This window comes from Drosophila obscura, unplaced genomic scaffold, assembly GCF_018151105.1.
Source record: "Drosophila obscura isolate BZ-5 IFL unplaced genomic scaffold, ASM1815110v1 contig_179, whole genome shotgun sequence".
In the NCBI taxonomy this organism is placed as follows: Eukaryota; Metazoa; Arthropoda; class Insecta; order Diptera; family Drosophilidae; genus Drosophila; species Drosophila obscura.
Window position 1 is genome coordinate 5,404,378 of NW_024542766.1, and position 27,903 is coordinate 5,432,280.

Consider the following 27,903-nt stretch of genomic DNA (forward strand, 5'->3'; position numbering starts at 1 on the left):
GTCTAGACAAAGGGCGCATTGAAGTAGATTTTACGTTTGCTGGGCAATGGTTTCGTACTGAGGCCCGAACCCTCGATGAACTTTTCAAAGCTGGCCAAATTCTTTTTCATTTGCGTGGCCTTGGCGGGCTCCATTTGCGGCAAAGGGTCCTCCTCCATTTCGGGCTGCATTAGGAGATCCTTTTCTTGATGATGGAACTCCTGCTCCTGCTCCTCCTCCTGCTGGTACTCTTCATCCAGATTGTACTCATCCGCATCGGCATTGATCAGGCATTCGTTATCCTCGCTAATCTCCGCCAGCATGCCCTCGGCCTGGGGACTCTTTGAACTCGAAGTCACCTCCTGACTCCGATCGTACTCCGCATCAAGATTGTACCAATCGAATTCCGCCTGCAGGGGCAGATCGCTGGGCGCGTCAGCCAGTTGGAGCATCGATTTGGATACGGGCGTGCTGTTGTGAAGGCTCTTGGGTGCCGTGGGAGTCGTTGGTGAGCTCGGGAGACTCATCCGCTTGTTGATCTCCGCCAGAATGTTGGGCACATGCTTCCGTTTGTATTGCGACGGCAGTGGAGACGGTTGCAGGGGCAGCTGCAGCTGCAGCTCCTGCCTCTTGGGGGTCATCATCAGATACTCGGAGGCGGATTGCTTGGGCGCTATAATGGCCGCCACATTGGGTAGCTTTGGTATATCGGCGAAAATCTCTTCGATTTCCTCAGTCTTGTGCGATTGATTGTCATCGGAGTCCACCTCGGGCTCCATCGGGGTTGGCTCCACCGCCGGTGGGGTTGTGGCGCATTCCGGGGCCTTGTGTATATCCGCCACAATCTGCACACGCACACTGGCCACCATGCCCACCTCCGAAATGGAGCAGTAGTCCGGCTCCGAGACTGTGGCACAATCGTCTTCGAGCAGCGCCGCCTCATCCTCGAGCGTTTCCTCCAGCTGGTGCAGGGATTTCTTGAATTTCAACAGATTGGCAGGCTTGGGTGGCAGGGCAGGTGGCAGTTTCTGCTGTGGCAGCTGCTTCGAGGCATTGCCGGTGGCCGCAGACTCGCCTGCTCCTCCGGTGCAGGCAGCCGCAGCCGCCATATCGACATACAAATTGGAGGCACGCTCCGAACCAATCGGCTCGTATTCATTGCTGTAGATGCTCTCGTAGGCAGAGGTCATGGGATGATAGTGTGAGATCATTGGGGCAGCCATCGGATGCGACCCCGGCTCCTCGTGCTCCTCGTGCTCCTCATGGTCGTCGTGGCGTGGCACATGCACCATGCTGTTCTTGGTGGAAAAGTGCACCCGCTTGCGGCCATTGGAGACGCTTCTGCCGCTGAGGGAGCTTCTGCGTGGCAGATTCGAGGCAGCTCCAGCCATCGCGGACTTGGGCGTGGGCTCCCGCAGTGTCTCCTCCATGGACTGCTGCAGAAGGATCTGATTGACGCACTCAAGCACGGGATTGACGGCACCATGGCCATACGGTTTGACAGTCGACACCCTGGCTGTGGAGGCTGTGGTCTCCTCTTGGTCCGAGGCACTGGCATACCAATCATCGGTGGTCGTTTCATATATCTGCTTGGGAGAGGCCTCCGAGAAGTCGGCACACCGTCGCTGTACGATTTTCAGGGCTCCGCGTGACATCATTTGCTGCTCCTGCTCGGGATCAAGTTCATCAAAGTCCTCGTCATCCTGGGTGGGCGAGAAGATGCCATCATCTTCCTCCATTAATTGTGGAGTTGTTGTCTTGCTGCTGCGACTGTTGCTGCTGCGACTCGAAGAGCTGTTCCGCCTCCGTTGCTGCTGCTGCTGCTGCTGCTCCAATTCCAGACTGCTCTGCTCGGAGTATTCCCCATCCTCCATGGAGGCGGGTTTCACGCCGTGCATGCGCTCCATGGCCCGCGAATAGTTGTGCAGCTGTTCGTAGCTCGTCTGGGAGTCCTCGCGCGAGATGCTGCTGGTATTCTCCTCTGATTGCTGCTCCAAGGCGGCATCATCGATGTGCATGGCCCGAGAGCGCATATAGTCCCGGAAAGTGCCCGCCGTGCGCTTGCTGGTGTACCGGACGCTGCGTCTGGCGCCGTAGAACGACGATGAGACGGTGTCATCGCTGGAAGAGCCAGGCTCTGCTACAAAATGAGAGGAAAATCAGCGATTAAGAGAGGAATTTTCGAGCAGGAAATTGCTGTCGGAGACTCACCCTTTCCGCCCACGCCTTGCAACTCTTTGCTGCACGTCTGTGTGCCGCTTGCTGTCACTTCAATGTCATAGAATTGCTTGCGGCAATTCTGGCATTGCAAAGCCTCCAGCACCAGACATTCGTCCGAGTCCTGATCTGCTATGCCCTCATCCGGCTGCTGATCCTCCAAACGCTTCCTCAGTGCCCGATTCTGTCGCATCAGACGACAGATCTCTGTGTCCCTGTCCACCAGCCGCTGATTGACGCTCTTCATGTCGTTCTTTAGCTTCGATTCGAAACAGATCAAGGACTTTACAACGCAGGCCAGCTCCTCAGTGCGACGTCGCTTCTCCTTGGCCAGATCCCGATGCAGTTGCTTGTTCTGCTGATCATAGTTGGAGATCATCTGCAGCAGACGTCTCCGCTGGAGTCTCTCCGGAGAGGACGCCACCGCTGTGGCAGCAGGAACCGCGCCCGAGGAACTGGAACCCGAAGAGGAGCGTTGCACCTCGCTGCCACTGCCACTGCTGCGCGCATTCCGGGAAGAGGTCTGCGAGTTGTCCGAGTTCTGTGGATTGGATACAAATAAAAAGGGTTTTAGTTGGAGTATGGCTAATAGGTTTCTCCTTTGGCTACCTTCGAGTGTCCTAACACATGAAAATGTTTCCATTTTCCCACCATTTTCCCAGCAATGAACTCTGCCTGGAGCCCTCCCAATGACAAGTGTCGTGCAGGTCTAACGCTGATTGATAGCCAGGGAGCTATATTTATTTTATCTCTGGACTCGAATTGTAATGCAAATGACGCACAGTTTGTGGGCTCTGGGAATGGGATTAACATGTTTACCCATCAGGGAGCCCACCACCTGCAATGGGCATGCTACTTTAGGGTAATACTCTTGGCGAAGAGGGATTTTTGGTAGCTCAAACTATGGGTTTAAATTTGTTATACCATGGGGATTGAGTCTGTCTACATTTTCGGGAAAAATTTCAACGAAAAGACATTAGGAAACAGGAATTCAAAGCAGCCTTACACTTATGGGACATTTCTACAGCGAGTCAACGAAATTTGCATCATTCAGTGAATGTTTTCGAGTGGAACAGGGATTGAAAATATGTTTTAAAATACTCGTAAACTTGAAGGCAACACTACATAGAGTTAGGACTTTATATATTATTTAAAAGTATGTTCAGTGATGGAAAGCCTCTACTTCTGGTATTTCAAACCCTCCTAAGTTTGCCGAGTATATGCCACTACCTATTTTGAAGAGTACCTGCTGTTCGTTTGCATCCCATACACTTTCACTGCCTTTCTCCTGCTATCTTATCATCTGCTTAGGGGATGATTGTAGCCAAAAATATATCACACAAATATACATGGCGCTATATATATATTTTCATATATTATTTCAACGCCTTTTCGGTTGGTGGGGGGCTATAATATATGGCATTGTTTTTGACTCTTTGTTGTACTCCACTGACCCCCCGAAAGCAATGTCCAATGAAGGTCTATATCTGCATGATATGTCAGCCCAAACAGATATGAGTATCACACGTCTGTACGTGCATCTGCAGATGCAGATGGGAGATACATACGTGTCCGGGCTATGCGAAACATGCAACAGATAGACAGACAGACAGACAGACAGAACTACGGGCTAAAAGGTGATGCAATATCTCTGTTTTGAATGTCGGTCAAGTAATTACGGCCAAGGCGATCATTAAAAGTGGGCCACTTTCCCGCTCATTAGAAAGCAATCAAGGGCAAAAAGTCTTCGCGGTGTTTGCGGTGACACATTTCCACGGCTATTTGTTTAGAGATTCACTTTATCAGGGTACAGAAAAACGTTGTACAGAGTGTCTCTGGGTTATGGGAAAGTGTCGTAATGTTTGCTTGAGTTACCTACGGAGATAGGCAGCTAAATCTCTGTGGAAGATTAACAAAGGCGGAGAAGTATCTAGGGGATGCCCTGTAACTGTAGCCTTCCCTGACTATTTTTCTGCCCAAAGTTCTTGCACTTCTTTCGACTCACCTGCTCGACATTTTGCTTCTGCAAACGTGAACCAAATCCCAATTTCTTGTACGCTGGTGTATGGCCAGCTGCTTGGGTGTTGAACGTTGGCTCCAAAGTGGCTTCCGGCAGCTTCTGGTAGTGCTGCAGCAGGATGGTGGAGGAGGATGTACCCTTGGAGCGCATATTTACTTCGTTGCTGCCACACGACTGTGACTGTGACTGTGATTGTGGTTGGGGCTGTGCCTGTTGCTGTGTGGCTGTGGACTTGACCTGCACGGCCTCATAGAACTCGGCGTCGCCGTGGCTCCGATAGCTACCCTGGAGGCAACTGAAGCCGCCCCAATCCGAAGATGTCTGTAGATTGGAGTACAGGGGAGTGCTGCTGGGGTTATCGGCTGGGGATGCTGCTGCCGACTTTCCACCACTCTGGTGGCACTTGAGATTGTCGTAGCCGTTGAGCAATTCGCTTTTGATGAACTTTTCGATGAACTGGCTTGGCGATTTGCCGCTCAAGTGGGAAAAGAACTTGCCGCCCGTGTCGCTGAGGCTGCTGGTGGATCTGCGATGCTGCGCGGCAGCTGTGGCACCCTTCTTGTGGGGCAGGCTGTTGCTCTTTGAGGGTTCTGCTGTGGCTTGATGATCTGCTGCGGTTGGTGCGGGTTGTAGTCCATAGATTTGGGAGCTGCTCAACAAACCGAACATATTGATTGGTTGGCAAGGATCTGCTGGCTGTAGGGTGGTTCCTGTTGGTTCCTGCTACTGGGCGTCGGGCAATGACTGCATCATGGTCATGTCTATTTGTTTGTTTGTTTTTTAGAGAGCGCTGGAAAGTAGAGTTATAAAATACTATTTAATATTTGGAGAAAGATGGAAATTATAGCAAAAATATTATTTAACGAGACAAAATGCAGATGGCATGCAATTATTTCTCGTAATTATACTCGTAATCCAAGCAATTTCTGTTGCTCAAACTAGTTACACATTCAATCTGTGAGATGCAAACGTAACCCGTAGATACATTCATTCGTCTGCATATTCGTAATCATTTCAACAATTAAACCGCATTGCATACACAGTCAGCAGTCAGTCGTACGATATCATGTCTCGAATGATTAGACGATCAAAGATTTAGCAATCCATTAAGTTGTCACAGACATTTTTCACTTACATTTGTACATACATATGTATGTATTTCTTTTGTAATTTTCATTGAAGCAATCTTTGGCATTTGCTTATGATGGGAATTACGACATAAAAAGAGGATTAAGTGAACATATAACAATGGAAAAGGTGGCAATAAATGATAGAGATTTGTTTACATATATTAATGGATTAGAAAATCAAAACATCAAAAGATCCAAACATATATTAATGAAATTATAATTTATTTTGTATTAGTATATACATTTTTGTTTTATTAATTAGTATTATTCTTAGTTCTTATTTTTTTTTATTCATTTTTTATTATTATAGACTATTATAATAATTCTTTGAATAGAAAAGAGGAATTAATTGCTCCCTGCTGCCCTATCCTATCTAAAGCCAATAAATATCTCAAATATTTTACCAAAATATCATAAATAAATATATTATATTTTATAGTAGCTTCCTCCCAATCAATATTCCCCCATTAAGTGTCGTGTAACCTTCCATTTGGACATTTGGGAAGAGACCCCAAAAGCGATTATAAATACGAACAGAAACCGAAAACACACATTTTCCGCTGACAGATTGAGCCATCAATATGACTTATGTATTTCCATTGCTGTGACGTATGTTTTGGAGCGACGGTTCCCCACATCATTGAATTTTTGATTTGCTTTTTTTTATGGTCCCTAATTAAATTTACGAGCCAACGAGCCAACGATCCAGCTATCGATTTTTAGGCTGCATTTTCGGTTTTTCTCTTATCTTCATGCGAGCGGAGTGGAATGGAGTGTGGTGTGTCCCCCCTTTTGTTGTCGCCTTTTTTTCAACATTAATTTACAACAATAGCTCATTTATTTATTAATTTTCAAACAAGCTGAAAATTGGTTGCAGACCATGGGGCAAACGACCTTGAATTGAATGTGGGTGGGGGTGGGGTGGTGTAGGGGGTCTACTGTTGAAGGTTCTTTCTTTATGTATTTATTTCTTTCGTTGCAACAGACACTTCCGGAACACACACACAATTATGACAGTTGGCGAAAGAGTGTTACATATCCAAGGGATTATTTCATATTATATATTATATGATTTCACCTACAACTTAAGTAAGATGGGAGGTTCTCTTGGAGGCAGCAGAGCAGACCTCTCGGTCGACCTCGTTACGCTACAGAAAAACAGAAACTTTTTTGCTAGCTTTATGAGCTGTAAAGTGGTTAAAAAAATGCTTAAAAATGGTAAAACAAAACAAAAAACATGGTTAAAAATGGCAATTAAAAAGGAAAACTAACGCAAACAGAGAAAAAAAAATGAATGCAGCAGCAAAATGAAGTCGAAGTCGAAGTCTACTGGTGCTCAGTCATTTGGTTGTAGCTTGGCAGCTTTAGCTTTTCCTTCCATTTTCATTTGATTTTCATTTGTTTCTTCTTCTGTTTTCCTCGGTGTTTGCTGCGCGTGCTTGAAACTAATTAAATCATAAAGAGCCTCCCCCCATCCATGGATGATGATGATGATGATAGGCTGCAGTGCAATCCACAGAAAGAAAATTCCAATTCAAACACAAAACCAAAACTAAAAGCACATAAAACACACATAAAGCATTTCCAAATTAAGTTAAAAGTTAAAGCCATAATCATACCACACGTAGAGAAAAAACCATAAAAACAGAAACAGCAGCAACAGCTGTGCTCTTTCCTCGTCCACTCACTCTCTCTCTCTCTTTCGATGGGAAAGTTGCACAATGGAAATTCATAGATACTTTTGTCGTAGAGATTTATGAATATCATTATACTACACTCAATTAAGGATTGGATCAGATGTCTAGAAGGATGTTTGTGGTTTTCAAAATAGTTGTTTTTTGACAAAGATAATGGTAGGGAAATTTTATGTATTTATTTATCTTTTTATTTATTATTATTTTAGTAATTTAATATTTTTTTACAGGTAAATTATGTATGAGTCTTCTTGAGAGATTTTTTTGACAGCCAAAACATAAAAAAATTTAAGAATATTTAAGAAAGTTGTTTGGAAAATGATATATAATTTTTCTCTATAGAAATTTATGAATTTTAATTTAAGAAAATGATAAAAACGTTCTTTATCAAGATTTTGAGATTTAAGATACTACATTTAATGAGAATGAGAGAATGAATGAGAAAATAATATAGGGGTCTCGTATGTACGTTATAGAATTTATGATAGTCATATGATATAGAACTCTATTCCCAGCGGTTGACAAATGATTTTATAGCCGAAACATATAAAAATCAAAAAGAGTCTTTAATAAATATGTTTGGAAATAATATAGGGCTGAGGCATTTTATGATAGACAGATGATAAAAGACTCTCCTGCAAGTAATTTATAGGCTTGTAAAAGTCCAAACATATTAAAACCACAAAACTCTGCATAAATTATTTATTGAAAGACAAGTTTTATCCTTTGTTTTTATTATGTTTGAAATTTCCCATAAATTGTTGGTTTTTATGGTTACCCATAGTGATGTAGAAGCCTTGAGAGCTCCTTAAGTCTCATAGTTCAATCCAAGACATGTCTTGTTTCATCAAAATCCGTTAAAAAAATCTTTTTTTTTATTCCTTGTTTCGGAAATTGAATATTTCATTGAAAAATCTAAATATTAAACCTTTTAAAAGTGCCTTTAGACTCGCAGCTCAACTTACTTAATTTATAATAAGCCCCAATACGTTATACTAAATCAGAAATTGCTATCAAAGACATATGTTTTGTTTGTTCGTTCGGCCTATCCTAATTATCCATCAATTGATTGGCAAATCCATAAACCAATTATCTTAAACGAGAAATCAGAGCCAGCGACAGAGTCAGAGACGAGATCGGCGACTGCTTTTGTGTGGACATGTGTCCATTTGTTAGCCCCTTTTATGCTGTTTGTTGGCCATCTAATCATTTGTCTAACTAGATTTTACCATATTCGCTTTATAAATATTTCATATCGACTCGGCAGTATCGATCGTTCCTCTCCGCTTCAAGATTTATTATAAATTCGAATCTCCCCAGCCCAGCCCCAGCCACTGGAATCGAACGATCGCTTTGCTCTGCGCTCTGGCTCCGATGACAGAGTCTGAAACAGTCTAAGCCCCGGCCTAGAGACTAAACAAATTTGTCTTAATTGGCCAAGACGAATTGCTGTTGCTGCCTTTTTAGGCTCGAAACGGGGCTCGGACCAGGTCCGCCTTACCCGGCCAGTGGGCCCACCCCGAGAGTCGCCTCTAGCTATGGAAAATGAGAGATGTTGAAAAAAAATCGTCTTGCTTTTGAAAATATTAAAATCTCGTTAATGCCGCAGATCTCTTGGATTAACTAAAATAAATAGAGGGAAAGGTAGCGCCCACTAGGGAACGCCTCTCTCTCCCTCTGCCACCCATCCCATCCATAAGCCTAAACATTTGTCGCAGATTTAATTTCCAAGAGAGGAATGGGAATGCGAACAGGTACCGGTATTACCTTCTTCTGCCTTTTGTTCCCTTGATCCTCTGCTGCTGCCGCTGCTGCTGTCATCTCCTGCTGTTTTTGCGGATAAAAAGTGTCTCTAAAGGTTCCTCTCAAACATAGCCCAAGGCTAGGGATCCTTGGGAGAGTGAACAAATGTGGCTAATCTATCAAACGGGACTGTCTTTTTATTTGGCTAGGGTATTCCGGGAATGGTTTCCAAAAGAAAAACTAAGGGAAAATCTAAAGAAGATCTTAGATAAATAGGTATAGCTATTACGGGAGTAGGTCTGTCTTTTTTAAGCAAGTTTCTGAGATCTGAAATAAAGTAATTTTAAGTGAAAGAATATTTCCTCAATTTGCAATGAATTTTTAAGCCAACAAGAGCTCATCCAGGTAGATTCATCATAGAAAACAGATCATGGAACTACAAATATCTAAAAGAATGGGAGTAGATGTGTCTTTCTACGAACTTCAACATTTGATGACAGTAAATCTTAATTTATGCTTAATTTTGTTGATTTTAAATGAAGAAAGCCTCCAAAAACATTTCCCAAGTGTACATTTCAATCTGTTAGAGCCTGCCAGACCTCCTCCTCTGATTCATCAAAAAACATAAACTAAAACATTTAATGGATGGGCCCTGGGACCTGCAGCAATTCCGTATTCTAATCCCAACGACTGTGAGTTCTTTTTGGGCCACCCTACGCGACCTGTAGGATGCGGGTGCCTCCAGCTGTGCCTTGGATACAAACAGAAACGAAAGAAAAAGTGAAAGGAGGAGGCTAATCTGTGGAACAGGGTCTCGTCTCGTCTCGGCTCGGCTCTCTGGTGTGACACTTTGTCGCCTTTTAGGGACGTGCCAATGCCTCAACAGCTTGGACTTAAGACATGCCACACGGGGGGCAGAACCTGCAGAACTGTTACAATTTTCTAGCCAAAATCGCTCACCTTGGGTGGTGTCTGTGCCCGAATAGATATGGATATGGATTCCTGACAGGTTCAAAGTGTGTGGAAATTAATCAAAAAGTAAAGAAAAGCCGAGAGAAAAGGAAAGCTATAGGGAGGAGGGATCATAGAACAAAGGAACACCGCACCGAAGCGGGGCATTGCATAAATACGAGTATGGCCTGGAAGGAAAAGGACATTGCGCTGATAACAGTCGAAGGAAGGGAACATCTACCTGACTATGCGGTGACCTTTAGTGTCTTCTACTCTGCTGAGTGGAACTGCAGGAATCCCTCTTTTAAAGCAGTTCTACCTGTACAATTTCCGATAAAGAATCTCCGGTTGCATCTTCAAGCGGCCTCGACACTTGTGTGTGTGTGTGTTTGGACATTAATTAGTGGCCCATTGAGGTGGCATTTGACATATACTCGTACTCGTTCTCGTTCTCCTACCTTTCCCTCAATGAAATCCTAGTGCAAGAATGTAAACGACTTCTCAGACCAAACGATCATCGAATGTAAACGATCTCAAACAACAATCTTAATGAGGCAACCAGAACTATCAAACGAGAAGAACCCTCCCTCCTGCTCGAACAAAAGAGAACCAAAAACCTATGCGGGAGTTGGAGATAGTTGAACGAAGAAAGAAAGAAAGATCTATCCATAGAAAATGATGCAATGAACGAACGGTAAATGTTATGGAAATGGGTCAAAACTCTGTAGATGGTCAATTAAATTGTCAGCTTTTCAAGAATTCCATCGATCTCTTTTGCGGGTGAGCTGAGCGGAAGGGGGGCGTTGACAAATGATCTCCCGCAACATTTGACCTGATTTTTGGAGACCAGAGCGGGAGACCAGAACAGAGAATGACTGTCCAGTGACAGGGCTCCTCTAAAAGAAAAGCCCCCCCCCCCCTAAAAGGATAAACTTTGAAAAGCCGAAGTGTAGATACCCTTGAATTTATATTTATTTTTTGGAATGAATGCTAATCAGACCTTAATTTGTCTTACTAATTCCTGAGTATTCCTTTTAATTAGAGCTCCATATCGTTAAATTGTATTTCTATGATAAGATGAATATAATGAAGAATTTCCTCTTCCTTTAAACATCAATGCAGAAACAATGGGAAATATTCTTTGAATTAAGATTTTTGTATTGATAAATATATTTCTAATTTGAATTTTAGCAACTTTTATTCTCCGTATTCCATAATACCCTCCTTATGCTAGGGTATATGAAAAAACAATGAAAACCTAAACACTTGGAAAAATGACTTATTTTATTTTCTAGAGTTTTTCCACCTCCATTTCCCTTCCATCAACTTGCATAACGGTTTATGACTGCTGACCGCTGACTGATTTTTAACAGAAAATCAGTTGAAAGAAAAGAAAAACGTCATAAAACTCTGGAGTGTAGTGGAGTGGAGTTTTGTGCCCCTAATAAAAGAAGGAAGTTATGTTGCATGCAACTCAATAGATATGAGATATGAAGTACGCTACACGGATCGGTGACACGTGCAGAGGGCGCGCACACACGCAGAGAGCGAACGAGAGAGAGAGAGGTGGCAGGGGCATACAACTATTGACAATACCTTTTGGCAAACCCTCTGGTAAAGTGTGAAATGTGATTGTTAAACTACCTGTCACTCTGTAGTATGTAGTAGACTCCCTCCCAGGTAGTAGACTCTTTCGGGTCCGCGGGGTCTCTCCCTCCAAACACCCAAACACCCAAACACTCGAATACTATTCAAATTACTTTCATTCAATCTGTGAATGTTTTGCGCTCGGTTTCCTCTTTCTTTTTGCTGTTTGACTGTTTGGCTGTTCGCTTTCGTGATTGATTGGCGAAAGAGTCGTCACAGAGTCGCAGAGTTTCAGGTTTGACGCGTGTTTGACAAATGTTTTCGGTGGATAGTTTTCGAGTATTGTATGGTATATTAGTGCCATAAGCTGTCGTGTTACTTTGTTCACTTCCGCGTGTTTGGTGGGCTTAAACTTTGACTTCCACTGCACCAGGGAATGGTTGGAACTAAACGATATTATATCTATGAAAGTTGAGTCAAGAACAGTAGTGAGAAATGAATGATGATTCAAACGTTTCCAATTTTTGGGTTTAGTTTATTCATGGCGATTCTCTTTTCCAGAGTTCGCTTGTGCGTCTGGAGTCGAATCGATGTCAGCAGCATCAATGCAGTAAGGACTTGCGTAGAGCTTAATTATTGTTCCTATTTAGATCTTAAGATCTGTTAAAAAACAAACTTTGTAGCTATCATCTCTCTCTCGTTTTTACTACATATATGTATCTACCCGGAACTGTTGTGTCTGTCCGCTAAGTAGAGATTTTACTGCCATTTCCGTTGGTTATGTAAACGTTCTTTAACTGCGAAAAATCAGTTACCTAAGTCCCTCGCTTTTTGCCATTAAAGTTTGCTCTTTTTTTTAGGAGGTCAGCCAACTGTAAGTAAGCTTTGATTCTAGCAGCACACATTCTACCTTCCACATTCCATATATCTACTACTATATATATACATATATACAACATCATGGTGAATCGGTTTATGCCCTCTTTTTGCTTTGGTCTCTGCAAGAGCTCTCCTCTCTAATTGGATTAGAAGAAAGGGCGTACCGAACCGAACCGACAGAAAACCCCCAGAACAAAATGCGCGTAATGCCCGTTGCTCTGTTGTGGCTCTGTGGATCTCTTGCGCCATTCATTCAACCATTCTACCATCGTTGCTGTTCTTTTGCTTTAATTTAATTAAAAGGTCAATAAACCTTTGAATGAAACCCTTTTTTTTGCTGGTCAAGTCGATGAAGAGCTTCGCTCTCAAGCAGCGCTGAAGAGCTTTTTTTGTTAATCATTTTACAATTAGTTGGGGGATTGAAACGCAGAATGTTGTAGATCAAGTTTTTCGCATACTACTGTGAGGTATTCCATCCCCCCAATCATGTGGATATTTTTGATTATAGACGTCTTTCAAGGGGGTTTTTTTTATGTTTTTAAATACTCTTTCGAAAGGGTGGTAGAACTTTATGATGATTTTTAGTTAGAATAAATTTGCCTTTTTCTTTGTTTATATATCTCAAGTGGAACCTATATCAAATTCTTTCAGAAGTTTATCCTTTCATTTATGGGAAATTTGCTGAGCTAATGACGCGTTCGGAGCTAAGAATTAATTTCTTTCAAAAGAACTTTTACGTTCAATCCAAATGAAAAGTGTATCCAAATCTTCGTTGCCTTCGCTATAGTCGCGCTTTCTTGTTTCTATTTTTTGTTTCTCTAAATTTAATTTGCATGTTTAAAAATCATTAATTTGCTTGCTATTAAAAACAATTTGCTAGCAGGCGAAATGTTTGTGTTACGCTGCTGCCGCCACTGCTGTTGCTGCTGCTGGAACGTTGTTGATTTCGGTTTGGTTTTAGCAACAAATTAGCCAAAAAACGTAGCTAAAACTTGGCTCAAAATTATTTGCATTTTTTTCAGCTGTTTTCTTATTTTCTTTCCTTTCCTTTGGTTAGGTTTTTGCTTTTTTGGGGCTTTTAATGCAACTAACGGTTCGTAAAATTGGTGAAATCTTTCTCAAAGTTTTATTTTTTTTTAGTTTTACTTCGATGCACATTTTACTTTCGTTTTTTATTTCTGTTAGTTGTAAATTTTCTAGCTGGCTGTCAAAGTAAATTAAAGATTTCTCTCTCTCTCTTTTGGGCTCTTAGAAACTTCCTCTTAACTATAGGTTAACTGACAGTTAGCCAGTTACAGCCGCAATTACAAGAGGTTTAAAGTTTATTGAACTTTCAATCGCCATTAAAAAAGCCAAAACAAAAACATGATAAGACCCTTACATCCGAAGTTAGTAGAAAGATTTGGCTTTAGTCAGAACGATTAGCAAACCGGTTAAACTACCATCGAAAATTGTACGCTAACTGGATTGGTGCGGAGAGAGGGCTACGAAATATATCTCGTGAATTGTATCTCATGCTTATTATTTACATGGCACATGCCACTGTTTGCAGTTCTGTTAAGGCAAAACAGTAGTGTCTTTGGTAAAATTGTAAGAGAAATGTTCTGAAAGCTCAATAATGAGGTTCTATTAAGGGATTTATTTAGAATTAAAAATTTAAATGCATGTTCACATTTATAATTAAATATGAATCTTTTACATTGATAGTTTTTGGCAGATTGTTGCAATGTTTGAGTTCTGTAAATGCTCTAAAATATCATCAAAGGTATTATTTTTTTATATATTTTTTTTATTTAATTAAAAGTTAATATAACTGATGGCATTGTCAGTACCATAATTGTACAAAAATTGACTATTTTCGATTAAAAAATTGCCTGCGATCACATTCTTCGATTCTAGGCTTTCCACACGATTGCATTTTATTGTGAAATGAATTTCTGTCTGCTGTTTTGTCTGGTAAAATGAAATGCCTCTGTAGGCTCTTAGTCACGATGACGGCTGTATATATGTATTTGTATTTTATATGTATATGCATAAATAGCGTATTTAGTGAATGGTGTCATATACCCCATTAGGGTTTTTTTTTTCTTTCAGGCATTTTTGCGGCTTCTTATTTTATGCATATTTTATGGTGAAATATGGAAAGGTATATTTGGCATTTCAATTGCACAAAAGACAACACTTTTGAATGGAGGAAATGTTTTAGCAATTACTACTGCTATTCGTGGTCTAATCCCACTCTCTTAGCCCACGACTTACCTTCAAAACACGAGCTTCTTTGCAGCTTTCGTTCTTTCACAAATTGCCGTCACTGAGATCTGTAATTAAAAATGAAATATCGTGGACATTAGTCGGTTGTAGATCAGATAGATAAAGGAGAGACGTACGGGGTAAATCTTATAGATAGGGAGAGATGGGGAGACGATGCCTGGCATCCTTTAATGTGTGTGGAGAGTGCGGATCTATTCGCTGTAGAGAGAACTGTGGGCCGTAACCAGTCTTCTAACTGAACCAATTTTAACTGTAAATGCAGTTAATTACACTCGCTTTAAAGCCATGCAATAAATAAATATGTGTGTACGAGTATGTGGACACAAAAAAAAAAAAACTTGTCTGTTAATTAGCATCTGCCTGTCGGTAGCACTCGGATGCGCTTTCAGGTATCTCGGTAGTCCAAAGCCCCTTCTCAGAGAATCAGAGAAGTGCGGGAGGGGGGTTGGAGGAAACCTTGTGAACATGAAAGTGCAACCAGCAACCTGCAACCAGAGGAGGCGCAAGCCGCTTAGACCCCCAGAGGCACCCAAGAGGCATTACAACTGTCGACTCGCCCCTAATTTCCTCTTTAAACATGGTTTCCAGCCAAAAGCAAACGCCGCAAAGAATCCACAAAGAATGAGAATCCATTCGGGTAACCCAATGCCACTTTTTAAAGCCATTCCAGTCCATTCCATTGGGGTAGTCTGTGTCTGGCGCACTGGCACACGTATGCCAAGTATTTAAGCAAATAGAACTTCCTGCTCATATAAAAATCAGTTACATTTAAGGGCTTCACAGGGTGGGAAAGTATTTTTTGAAGCTTGGAGTAGAATTTTACAATATTTTTAATGGATATTCATTTCTGTGAAAGCGGGAATATGAGTAGAAAAAGTCAAGGCACCTCTTAAATCATAAATTGAATGAAGTTGAATGAACATTATTGCGAGCATATTGTACGTATTAAAAAAGAAAAAAACTATCCGAAAAATGCAATAAGTAGGTTCCGATTTTTAGAGTTATATTAAAGAATTTGTATATCAAAACTGATCAATATTATAATGTCTGTCACCCTAAAAGATACCCAAAACCCTCTGACATTGAACCAATCAAAATAATTCAATGAAAATTGCTGGAAATTACACAACTTCTGGAATGTCTTTCGACTGTTATTGGAGTTTGCTGACAAACAAAGAATCGCCAGAAATGCTGCCGCCAGCAATAAAATAAATTCAACAGGTAAATACAATAATTAGCAATACACACACCGCAAAAAAAAAAACAAACAAAAAAGAAATTCAAAATCATATAAATTAAGACAAAGACAAAGGCACGGAAAAAAGATCAAAATGCATTTAACATGTTTCTTGGATGGAAATGTATGTAAATGAATGCCAAAAGTATTTCTCTCTTTCCCTAAAACACATAACGCTTTTATTTATTTATATTTTTTATATAAAAAATACAAAAAATTACAGAAAATAAATTAAATTAAATCGACTACTGCACCCACCCCAGCCACAAAAATGACACCGAAAAAATGCTGTAAACAAGTTTTGTATAAGTTTTAAATTTAAATAAACACACGAAAAAACATCTGTGCACATGTGAAGCAGAATGGAAAAACAATAATATTGTTAAAAACAATAAAAAAAAACTACAACAAAAATTAAACGAAAGTTCAGGGCCTGCCATTGTCGTCGCTTCAACCAAAAGAAATGTCATTGAAATTTTTAAACATTCCTCTGCCTCTGTGAGAGAATCTAAAAATACTCGATTTCTGGCCCAGTGGTGGTCGCCTTTTGTTGGATTCTACTCCGTAGTCTCATAACTGGGTTAAGGGTCGTACCAATGGATACAATAGGGAGTTCTTAACATTGACAAATGTGATCATCTGCATAGTTTCGACTTATAAAAGAGTCCCAAAGAAAGGTAGATTGTCTAAATGATCTTGTTGTCTGGCAGAAAGTTGAGGGAAATTATTAAATCAGAAGAATTTTTGAGATCTTAATAGTAAGATAAATGAGACATTCATATGATATGATGATTATTTTCAGCTTTTCTTTGACTCTAGTAAATATCTTTTGACTGTTTGATATTTTACAAGTAACATATAAGGGAATACGAATTTAAAAATATTGCCATAAAATAGCAATATTTGGTTAGTATTAGAATGTTCTTTGCTAAAAAGTTGTAAAGATATAAGCCTATTTGCAGCCAAAAACCTATCCGAGTGCCACGTAAACTCTACCCCAACTTCTATCATTATATTGTGTCAAGTTTTTTCAATCAGCTCCAGCTCCCTGCGTTCCCTCGTTGAAGGTGAACACCTTGCTGGCACCCGCATTTCATTTACAAGTAGTACCATTTCCGCAAAACAAAACACCAGCCAATCGCCATCGCCATTGCCATTGTACTATTTGAAGACCATGTTAATGTGGTTTTTATCTAAAGTATTTGGCATGCATGTTACTGTTTGTTACCCACGGCTTGAGATATCAAATACTGGCACTGCCACCTGGGGACCCTTTCCGTGTGCCACAAAGCGAAGCGAAAATTAAAAATGTTATCTATGCAGCGCGTAAAAATAAAAACATTTCAAATAGGTAGAGTTTTAATTGAAAAAAAAAAACAAACTGTAAGATAAATGAGACACGGAGGGGGGCTATACGTAAAGGCTCCCCCCTACAGAGAGAGCCCCTTATGCAATCATCTGTTGAATGAGATATTCTGCTCGTCTCTCCGACTCTCCATTCGACTCGACTCATAACTGATTAATAGCCAAAATGCTTAAACGAAATGAAAGCGAAAATAACTTTTAAATCATCGCATTAAAAAAGCAGACCTCAAAATACAACGAAAATAAACCAAAAAAATATCCCAAAAAACACACCTACAACACCTTTAAAAAATCAACGTGTTATGGCGGAGAAAAGCGCCCCCAAAACCCAAACTCAACCTCAAACCCCAAGACCACGTCTCCAGCTCTGATAATTCTTTATTTTTTCAGAGCTGGAGAGAGGGACGATGTTCGCTCTGCCCGCTCGATGATGTAAACGGGAATTCAAATTTATGGTAATAAATGAAATAACAGTCAGATTTAAAGTGGTGTGGAACTTAAAGTCCGACTCTAAACATAAAGGTCTGCCAGTGTCTGATCTCTGGTGTGTGTGTTTCTGTGTGTGTGCGTGTGTACGAAAAATGAGTATCAAAAAAGTGAAAGTTTTCACTTTTGTTTCAGTTTCCATTTACCCATCATTTTTGTGTGTGTTTTGGCTTTATTTAAGGTAATTTTTCACTGAGTTTCATTGAGTTTGGGGCAGCTTTAGGGAATAGATTAAGGTTTGCAGATCCATTCGACGGTAAATGGAAAAAGAGAGCAAAGAAAATGAATGCATAAGCGAGCTTAGAATTGGAAAATTGGATGAATATTCATGCATATCATGATTAGAGATATATTTGGGTGTATGGTAAGACAAACTTCGTTTAAATTGTGGACAAAAAATGTAATTTTGAGCTCATTTAGATGTATAGATCCATCAACTTCCGTTTAAATTAAATTAAATCCCTAAATTAGGCATGTAAATATTCTAAAAAATTTATTCAATTTAGAGGAGATTTAAAAAATTTAGAATTGCCTTAAATTGTATATTTTGTTCAAACAAAAAATAATTAAGTATGAAAAACAGCCTCATAGGAATATCTAAAAGGGCAGCTAAACCCTCAGTCGTTAAAAAAAATATATTTTTACAATTTCCCCAAAAGATAATTGCCATTCAGTTTCACATTTATATTATCCATTTCAAGACACATTTCCACACACTATACACTCAATTTTCCACATTGATTCCATCAAATTTTGGACATACATTTCATCAACATCATTGCCCGTCATCTTTCATTACATTTTTCCTACATTTTCCACTGACATTCCTATTGTCATTTGGTAAAATGTTGACTTAGAAAGTTTTTGTAGATAGAATGCAGCAGCACATGCAGCCCAAGAGAAGTGCACTTGTCACACATCCACTTTTCTGTTCTGTGTCTCTTCTCTAATTAAAATCAACAAAATATCAAAGAATTTTGTCATTGTGCAAGCACGAGGCATGGGGCACAGACCAAAGAGCAAACACTTGGAAATGGAAAAGATCTATGGCTGTGTGGAACCCCTAAATAAGTGTAGGGAGTTGGGGGGGGACTACGAGCCTATCAAATATCAGTTGCCGCATTTTTAAAGACTTAGAACTATGCCGGCATCGGCACTCGATTTGAAGACAAAGAAAAATACATACAGACATCCAATGCAAAGCCAAAGGCTCCAAAAAGACTCAAAAATTTACATAATTTAACCAAAAAAAAAAAATAAGAAAAGAAAAACCAAAAGTCTGTTATGTAATCGTGGGGACAGTCGCCCAAAAAAAAAAAAACAAAACTAAAGCCAGAGATCGGTGGGGGCAGCAGTTTGTGTGTCGCTCTGTGTCTCTGTGACTCATTCCGCCTTGTGACATTTTTCCTTTCGGTTGAGCATTAAAAGTTTTGACATTTGCATAGCAGACGCCAAAAAAAAAAAACGAAGAAAATAAAGCCTGACAATGAAAATTAATGAACTGCAAAAGTCCAGGGGGGGCTCTGGGGGATTGAGGGTTGGAGGGAGCCTTCTAACGTGGGCACAGCTCCACCGATATGGCCATAGAGGGACACGTGTGTGTCTGTTGATCGGCGGCCCACTTACAGGTCTCCAGTCTGTGTTCTGTGTTGGGGGCTCCATTGAACAGAAACTCGGGTAGGCACCAAAGTGCATACTATATGACTCACAGACCCCCTCACTGTCGTAGTCGCCTTGGGAGGTGGTGGTGCTGTTGGAGCTGTGGTTCGGATTTGGATTTGGATTGTTTGCTTGGATTCTTGGTTCTCTTTTGTCTGAATGTCAGTCAGTCTCCCTCTCTCTGTTGTTTGTGTGTCTGCCATATATGGCTGTCTATATAGAATTTAGAAATTAATGGAGTTTGTTCAGAGTGAAATGTGAGTACAATTTGTACACTTATGGGACGCCTTTGGGCTTGGCCTCCTGGTCGTGTCATTAGAACCGGAAAAAGGTTTATAAATGGTAGACTAACGGAACGGTCTTTGCCTCAATAACTTTGTGTGTGTTGTCTGGAGTTGGGGTGTGGGTTTCTTGGGGGGGAATTCTTAGAACGTTGCATACCACTGGCTAATGGAGGTGTGGATGGATAGGAGGTACATTAACGACTGCGTTTCCGGTTAGAATTTCGTAAGAGATGGAGAGTAAAAGCTCTCCTTGGGGGCAAAAGCATTTAGTAAAAATGTGAAATACTCCAAAATGGAATTAAATTGTATGTCTATCAAAGATACATAGTTTCAGAGATGAAAATTGAAGAAATTAATTGAATTTTCAATAATAAACTGTTCTATAGAGGAAGTGCCTTACTTTTCGACAACATTGCACAACACTGTTACACTTTACATCACTTAGCAGTTCCTGCCAGTGTGACCATGTGCTTATACATGAGTACATAAGTAAAACAATTAATCAAGAAAAATGCCCAAGAGACGTGCCTTAAAAGTGCCCCCAAAGAGTGATTCCGATAAAGAAAAGACAGAGAGAGATAAGGAGATGGAAATGGAAAGGGAAGATGTTGGGCTACAGAGGGGGAGGACGCTGATCGGCACTTCATTAAGTAAGTGCCAAAGGAGAGCAAAAATCAACAATAATCGAGTGAATTTTATTTTATTTTTGGCAAACAGGAAACCAAAAACTGCAGCAGCACGAACTGGAACCCAACAAATTAAAAACAAAACAAAAAATAAAACTGGGAACTGGAATTGCTTTTATTGTAATTGCAACGAAAACGATCTCGAAGCGAATCTCCAGACGAATGGCAAGAGGAGACGGATGAAAGAGGGGAACGCGCCCACCACAAATAAAAATTGCAATAAATAAAGGCTCGAAAGAGGAAAGAGCAAGAGAGAGAGAGAAAAAAAGGAGAAACAAAAATCACCTAATTAGCAATGAGATCTGCCCTGACATTAAACGAGTTTTTTTTTGTTGTATTTGTTTATCCCTGTTCGATTTTTTCTGTTTATTTTATTTTTGCGCACACAAAAGAGACGAGCGAGAAAAAACCCAGAAGAAAGGAAGCGACAGGATGCTCGGAATAAAAGTGGAACAAAAGTAATTGGAAACTGAAAGTCTTTTGTTCACAGACCATTCCATTCCCTATACCTACAGCCCGTACCATTCCCAAAAAGAGTTTTTTTTTTGCGCCAAGTCATGCGTAGATCTTTCTTCTTGAAAGATGGCAGACGAGACTTCGTTTGGGATCGTACAAATTGCACAACTTCCTTGAAAATGTTGATAAAAATGACTCGACATCATTCCCACAAATAAATGGAATGGAAAATGTAATATGAATATGCATAAAGTATGTTTTGTTTGTTGCTGCAATATAAACAACAAAACAAAGTCATAATTATATTTTTTTTACTGTCGGGACAAAATGAAAATTACCCACGCTTTCCACACACCAGCAAAAGCATTCTCTCTCTTCCGAAAAAAAAAAACAAAGACCAGTGACATTAAGGGAAGACTTGGAAGACAATTGCTAAAAAGCAACAGGGCCCAGACCTGAACGGAGTCACAAAACTCAAACTCTGACACATAGCGGTGTGGATTTACGATCCGCTCGTTTCTGAATAATTTAGCATACATTCGTTCGTCTACCCTAGCCAAGAGGTGCTCTTTGGTGTGCTGTTCTTTATGCGAACGGTCTAATTAGCGGCACGAAATTGTCACAGAAAAACGTTAAAAAGAACTCGAAACTGGAAACTGGACAGGGGAGGTCGTGTCTGGGATCGTGGATAGTGGAACGTGGAATATAAAACCCAAAACGTGCCTGCACTCGTACTATTTAAATGGGGAAATGGTCTACTGATATTATAAAATATATATAATTGTGCATTATATTTCAAGATTATATTGAAACGGGCAGCCAAAATGGAACAAATTATAGAGAGATAATAATGGCAGAACTAACACAAATAAGGAAAACATTGGAGTATAATAATAGAAGTAGCAGTGTTCCCCATTTTACTGTCTCAAGTCTGGACGATCAATCTACAAGTCAAAAATACTTTTATACATTTATTCGGATCAGTGACATTTACAGAACCCTTTCACCATAAAATACTCGTACGTTTAATTGCATTTAATGGAAGTTTTTCAAGCTTTTAACAGAGTCACTCATCAGATCAGATCAGATCATCAAGCCAGCCAGCCCCCTGTCAAAGTTCCCCCAAAGTTGGGCTGACGGATGCGATCCGTTTGTTGGCCTCTGGCTTTGGCCCCAATTTCTTTCGTTGAAGCTACTGTCAACTGCCGTTTAGAATTCTCTCTACCTCTGTGGGTCAAAACTAATTAGAAAAAAGTGCCGCGTGCCATGGAACTTGGATACGGTCTCTGTTTCTGTCTCTGTCTCTGGCTGTAGCTTGGACTCTCTGCTCCGAGTCTCAGTCGTAATTAGACGCGCTTTCTGCTTCGAAACGCGCTCAATGAAAGTCTCTCACGATTCGGTTTTGCTTTTCAAGAATTATGGCTTTTATTTTTCTATAGAGATGCGATACGATACGAAATATATATATATATATATATCTGCCTGTCATTTGTCGCTCATTCGTTCACTTTCTTGCCGCCAGAAGGCATGGAATTCATTCGAGCGTAGATCAAAGCCAGACCAGCAGCGAAGAGAAGAAACAAGAAAATTTCACCACTTTCATTCTTGGCTGTCGATTTTTAGTGTTTTATTATAGCCCGCTTTTGGCGTCATCATTCACATAAATAACCAACAACCAAACAGATCTCGTCTTGGCCATTGTCTTGGCCATTGGACTGTCTCTCTCTCTCTCTCTCGCTCTCTCTCTCTTAGGCTGTTTGATTAGCCAAATGCACAGACAGTGGCCTGGGAAGTGGCACAGGTTCAAGTCGGAGACGCACCGCGCTCTTTCGGCTCTTTCGGGTCTTCGGCCTCTTCGGGAGCAGGTTCCGCTTTTGGCATTGGCCATCATGCATTTTGTCTTTAATTTAAAAAAATATATCGCATCGTATTGTATTTGTAGCATTGCAGCACGATTTTAAAGAGGCTTTTGAAATGAGTTTTTTATGTGTGTGGCTCCGTGTTTTACTTGTGCTCTTGGTACATATATTTCATGGCACGACTTTGGGCGCTTAAGAACTACCAAAACACACAACAAAAATCGTGCCTCGATGACCCATTTGTGTGTGCGGCATGTAAAGCAGCCAAAAAAAAAAAAACAATTAATTGAAAACAAAATAAAAATAACATTTAAAGAAACAACAATTTGTTGTTCAAAAACAATTTAACAAACAAAGAGAAACAAAACAATTATATTGAAAGGAGAAAAAGGAGAGATACAAATTGGATCAAAAATAATTCCAATGAAATATATGTTTTAGACTTAAGAGGGTATCCTTATATTCCGCATTTCCGAACTATAATTTTTTTAATATTTCCTCAGATATATTTTTGATCATCTTTGGAAACGCTCTCAAATAAAATTATACTTAAGATGTGTTTGAACAAAACTTAAGGAAACACATAGATTTACTAGATTGATTGGTGCGTTTGAATGATACAAAATATTAGACATAAAATACTCTGGAAAAAAGTTTCCAGTAAAGTTAAGAGTACAATTATTGAGCCTAAAAAGAGTTTTCTCTGATAGATTCCAATAAATAGTTTAGCCTCAAAGACAATTTAAATACAATCTTATCTGTCATATATTTTCCCTGCCAGTCGTTCCCATTGCACTGCCATATGTCTGCTGGTGCCACAAAAATGTGGACTTGCCACAGACTTACTGGTACGCTCTGTGGTCTTTTGGTTAATTTCGAGTAAGTGCACTCACGAGTGCACTCATTTACATAACTCCCGACGAAAGACAACAGCGACCACGACCACGACGACCCATGGATGGATGGAAACCAGGTCAGAAGACAATTGTATTGTCCAATCCGTGGCCGGGCTTATCGCGCGTCTCCTTCCCCCCCAAATTTTTTTTGTCGGACAATTAAATGGCGTTTATGATGGCGCTTTATCTCCGTCTCTATCTGTTGGTTTGGAAGAAAACCCTCGGCAGAAACAGACGGCAACAGAAACCCCGCTAGTATCCGCTATTTTTGGTAGGTTTCGTGGATTGCAGACTATTTTTTTTTTTTGGTGTTTTTAGACGGTGGGTTATTATTTTGTGATTATGGCAGCAACGTTTTCCGTTTGCAACATTTTCGTCAGTGAAGTGTGGCCCAGTGGAGTGACATAATTTCATATATGGGAATCATAACGGTGTGGGGAAATGTGACCTAATTATAGGGTATTCCATAAGCACACGGATTCTATTCCATACCCTCTGGTATTTCCCGTCATCACTCTACAGAAGTTTGTTACAGATTTTACCTTAGACTTTACCTTGACTTTGGCTTTTGTATTCTTATAAAGTGACCTCTATCTAAGCCCACTATTTCTCGTTTTTCTCTGTATTTTTGTCTTTCTATTTTCTGTTTCAATTTCATACTGAATAAATGAATGATCTATTAAGTGGCGTTTCGAACAAATGAAATCAAAACATTTTTAATGGCTAATTGTTGCACAGTAGCCGCCGCGGCTGGCCCTGGCTGCTCTGTCTTGGCATGAAATTTTGTATTAACTTAGAAATCGGTTTGGTTACTTGCTTCCGCAATTATGTTTTTCTTGTATCTTTATATACGATAGATACGTACATATGTCTATAACACCCATGTGAATGGTATTTGCCCAATTTGGTTTAATGAGCTGACAAGTGCGTGCTGAGAGGCCGTGCTGATGGAGTCCGTGATAGGCGGGGGGTTAACATTGGTATTTGGATTATTTTAACATGATTAATGATGTGGAATTGTTGAAATACGAACAGATTTAAAGCTTTAATTGAAAGATATGTGTTAGGAAAAGGCAATTCATCACTATATATTCCGTACTTCTTCGTTTATCGCCCAAAAACTATTTTAAAGCCATTAGAAGAACTTGTTACATATCAAAACCCACCTTTAGAGATCGTAGAATTCAATTTAAAGCCGTTACTCTCTCTAAGCCCCCTTTTTATAGTTATCGATAATTATCGATGTGTTTACCCAGGCTTTTTCCCCTCCCAACCCCTTCGATACTTATCGATAAACCTCACGCATCACTAATTACCACACATACACGCCCACGCATTAAACTAACGAGAGCTGTTTCGATGACAGCTCTCATCAAGTGCTGTTCAAGTGCTCAAGTTCAAGCCTCTCCAGAGTGCTATTTTTACTTTTATTCCAATCGAAAATAAACCAAAATTAAGTCTTTCATTTAATGATCTCTTGATGGGAGTACGACTCTGTGAGGGCTTTCGAGTGTCTCACAATTGTTGCTATTTTTGGGGGCAAGTTCTGGCAAATTACTTTTGCTTTTTATTATCTGTCTGAGGGGGATACACGTATGCAAATATTTACCTAATATTTAATTGTATGCCCTCGACGCATTTGCAACATATATTTTTTGATGGATTAGCATACGTTTGCTGAATTTTTTTGGGGATTCGAATCGTATAACTAGGTCAAAGTTTAACCTCGCCAAAAAAAAAAAGGTAACACACAGAAAACAGCGCAAAAAAAGTCAAATAAATACTACTTTTGAAATGAAATAAAAAACTTATACAAAAGGGGTTTATACTTAATGCTATCAAAATCCAATTGGCATTTGGCCAGAAAATGATTAATTAGGCGATGAGCCAACGCAATGACAGTTAATTACTGGTTACCATCGATGCGGGTTCCTATTTGTTTGAGTTGCGGGAAGGACAAATATATTGACATATTACAAAACCTTCAATTAAAAGATTTAGCTAAGGAGTGGGCTTGGGTTTCGTGTATTTCATAATTTGTTGACAGTTTGCTTAATATTTTACAGCTGTTAGATGCTATATTATTCTAATTATCCTAAAATCAACATTTTATAGAAATGAATGAGTTCTCCCAACACTTTTTAAATCAGCATTAAATTAGACTATTTAGTAAAAAACTAGACTTTTTTAACTGTTAATTTGTTGAATGTATCTAATGTCTTACCAATAATATTATCATATCCATCGGCCTATCGAACAATTTCGATTAAAAGTACAGCTACACGTAACTATTTGAAGAGCAATGCATGAGGATTTCCACTACGTGTTCGAATTATAGGCCAAAAACCCCATAAAATTTCAGATAACCCTGCAACACTTGTGCACATAAGTATACATACGTACGTACACTTTCAAGGTCCCCCGAAATCCGAAAAAAGAAACGGTATCAACGTGATATTTGCACAGCAGCAACAGCAGCAGCCACAAAACGCATTCATCCATCAGCTGTGGGGAGATCGTGTGATGTCAAAGCTTTTTTTTGAGAAGAGAATCTTTGGAATGGGATGACAAAGGGAAGTACAAGAAAAGATACAGCGAGAGGGAAGATAAGCAAAGATAAGCGCAGCAAAATGAAATGCCAAAAAAAATCCAATATGAGTAACCAGAATGAAAGAACACCTGCTGGATGTTGGATGGAGGCAGGGCAGCCGAGAATCGAATTTGCAAAAATTCCCTCAAGGGATCTTGTCCGCTCTCTACCGTCAACTCTTTAATTCCCTTTGGGATCTCTTTCTTTCTCACTTTGTCGGTACTTATTTTTGGGTGTTTTTTTGGGTTTTTTGCTTTGGGATTCTTTCTTGTCTTTTTTTTTTTGATAATTCATTCATTCATGCATTTCGTGTACATTTCTTGTTTTGTGTAATTCCTCTTTGTTGTTGCATGCAAATTTTTGCGTTTCATTTACTTTTTGCTCTCTGTATAGAATTACGCTTGAGTGTGCATAAAAGAGATGGCTGCAGAGACAGGGACAAGAGATGAAAGACTACAAATAAAAAACTAAATAAACCACAAAGAGACCGAGAGACCGACCTCCTCCACCGTCAGCCGCTCTCTTCACAATTCCTGGATATTGTGGCAGTGGCACGGCATTGTGTTGTTGCCCAGGGTCATGCCTCTCCAGTCATAAGCCAAGCCGAGCGCTCAGAGCAACTTTCATTAAAGCCAAACCCACAAAAAAGCGATCCAAACAAAACGGTCATTATACCAGAGACTAAAGAAATATATAGCTAACGCCATGGATACCATACCCCATACACATATACCCCTACCCACATACCCATAGATTTCCCATTCAATCTCTAGCTCTAGACATGTCAAAGATCAAAGACACAAAAGTATTATTATTAGAGACAGAGACTCCAACCCCGAATGTGGCCTTAACTGTTTGGGGCCACCAAAACATTATTTGTATTATGCAATGGCCCCAAAGAGGAGACTGTCATGCAACCGAAATGTATCCTAGAATTCTCTCTACTGCAACACTTGCAATTCCTTCTACTTCTTGGGGATGCGATCTGTGTGTGAGATTTGCTTTTGGAAGCCACCTTTTGAAATTTCTTGCTTTTCTCGAAATCTTCTTTACGATCTTTTTTCGGTGCGTGTGTGCATTGGGCATTGACTGTCTCTCATCCGAGGTCCGAGAAGAGGCAGTGCTGCAGCTTCTGTTGCCGTTCCCGTTCCCATTCCCGGCTTCCTTCACTTCACTTCACTTCACAGTTTGCTCAAAGATTCGCCTCGGCCCTAGTCAACGTTTTTTTCTTTCTTTTCCTCTTCTCTCTCTCTCTCGGTTTAGGTTTTTTTTTATTTTTTTTTTTTTTTTACCTTTTTCCTGCCTTGGCGCATGCGCCGCTTTGGCTGCAAACTGGTTTTAACAGTTTTTTTTTCCTTCTCCCTCGAATGTCTGTTGAATTTATTATTTTTTGCGCTCTGTAAGACTGGAAACTTTGCATTACCCCCGCCCCGTGATGGAGGGAAAAACAATAGACCAAGAAAATGTTATTCCACGAGTAATTCTTATTCTTGTTGATCTTTTGGCAGCTGATAAACTTTTGGCTTCCTCAATGTTTTATTTGTGCAAGAAATTCAATTTGATAGACGTTTTCTCAGCTGTTTCAATGAGAATTTGGATAAATACAAACCTTTTAGAGATTTTACGCCCTTTCGTTTCGTGTTGGTTTTAATTTTTTTTTTTGGGTTTCTTTAATTTTCTACACCTATTTAAATGCACTCTTTGTTATAATTTCAATTGCATTTTATTTGTGTTTTTTTCTTTTGCTTTTGCTTTTTGTTGTTGGGTATTTTTTTTTTCTTCGGCAAAAGATTTCTTTATTTTGGGTATATTATTTATTGCCTTTTGCCAATTAATTTTTCAAATCGCATTCAAAATTCAATTTCACTTTGCTTTCTTGTTGTGTTATCTTTTATCTTTTGTGTAATATATTCC

At 40.0% G+C, this 27,903-nt stretch overlaps 1 protein-coding gene across 2 annotated transcripts; it reads right to left on the reverse strand.

Annotated features, from left to right (window-relative positions):
- Positions 1-27,773, reverse strand: LOC111082940. 2 transcript variants are annotated; one of them, XM_022379193.2, is made up of 5 exons: positions 27,599-27,773; positions 14,460-14,518; positions 4,202-5,006; positions 2,191-2,737; positions 1-2,116 (listed from the first exon to the last, which is right to left on the reverse strand). In XM_022379193.2, exons 3-5 carry the CDS (start codon positions 4,883-4,885, stop codon positions 3-5), a joined length of 3,345 nt encoding a protein of 1,114 aa, XP_022234885.2. In that variant the 5' UTR covers positions 4,886-5,006; positions 14,460-14,518; positions 27,599-27,773; the 3' UTR covers positions 1-2. The 2 variants fall into 2 exon arrangements, with proteins under 2 accessions (XP_022234885.2, XP_022234884.2); XM_022379192.2 differs by having other exon boundaries at positions 1-2,119.
- Between the last annotated feature and the right edge of the window lie 130 nt (positions 27,774-27,903).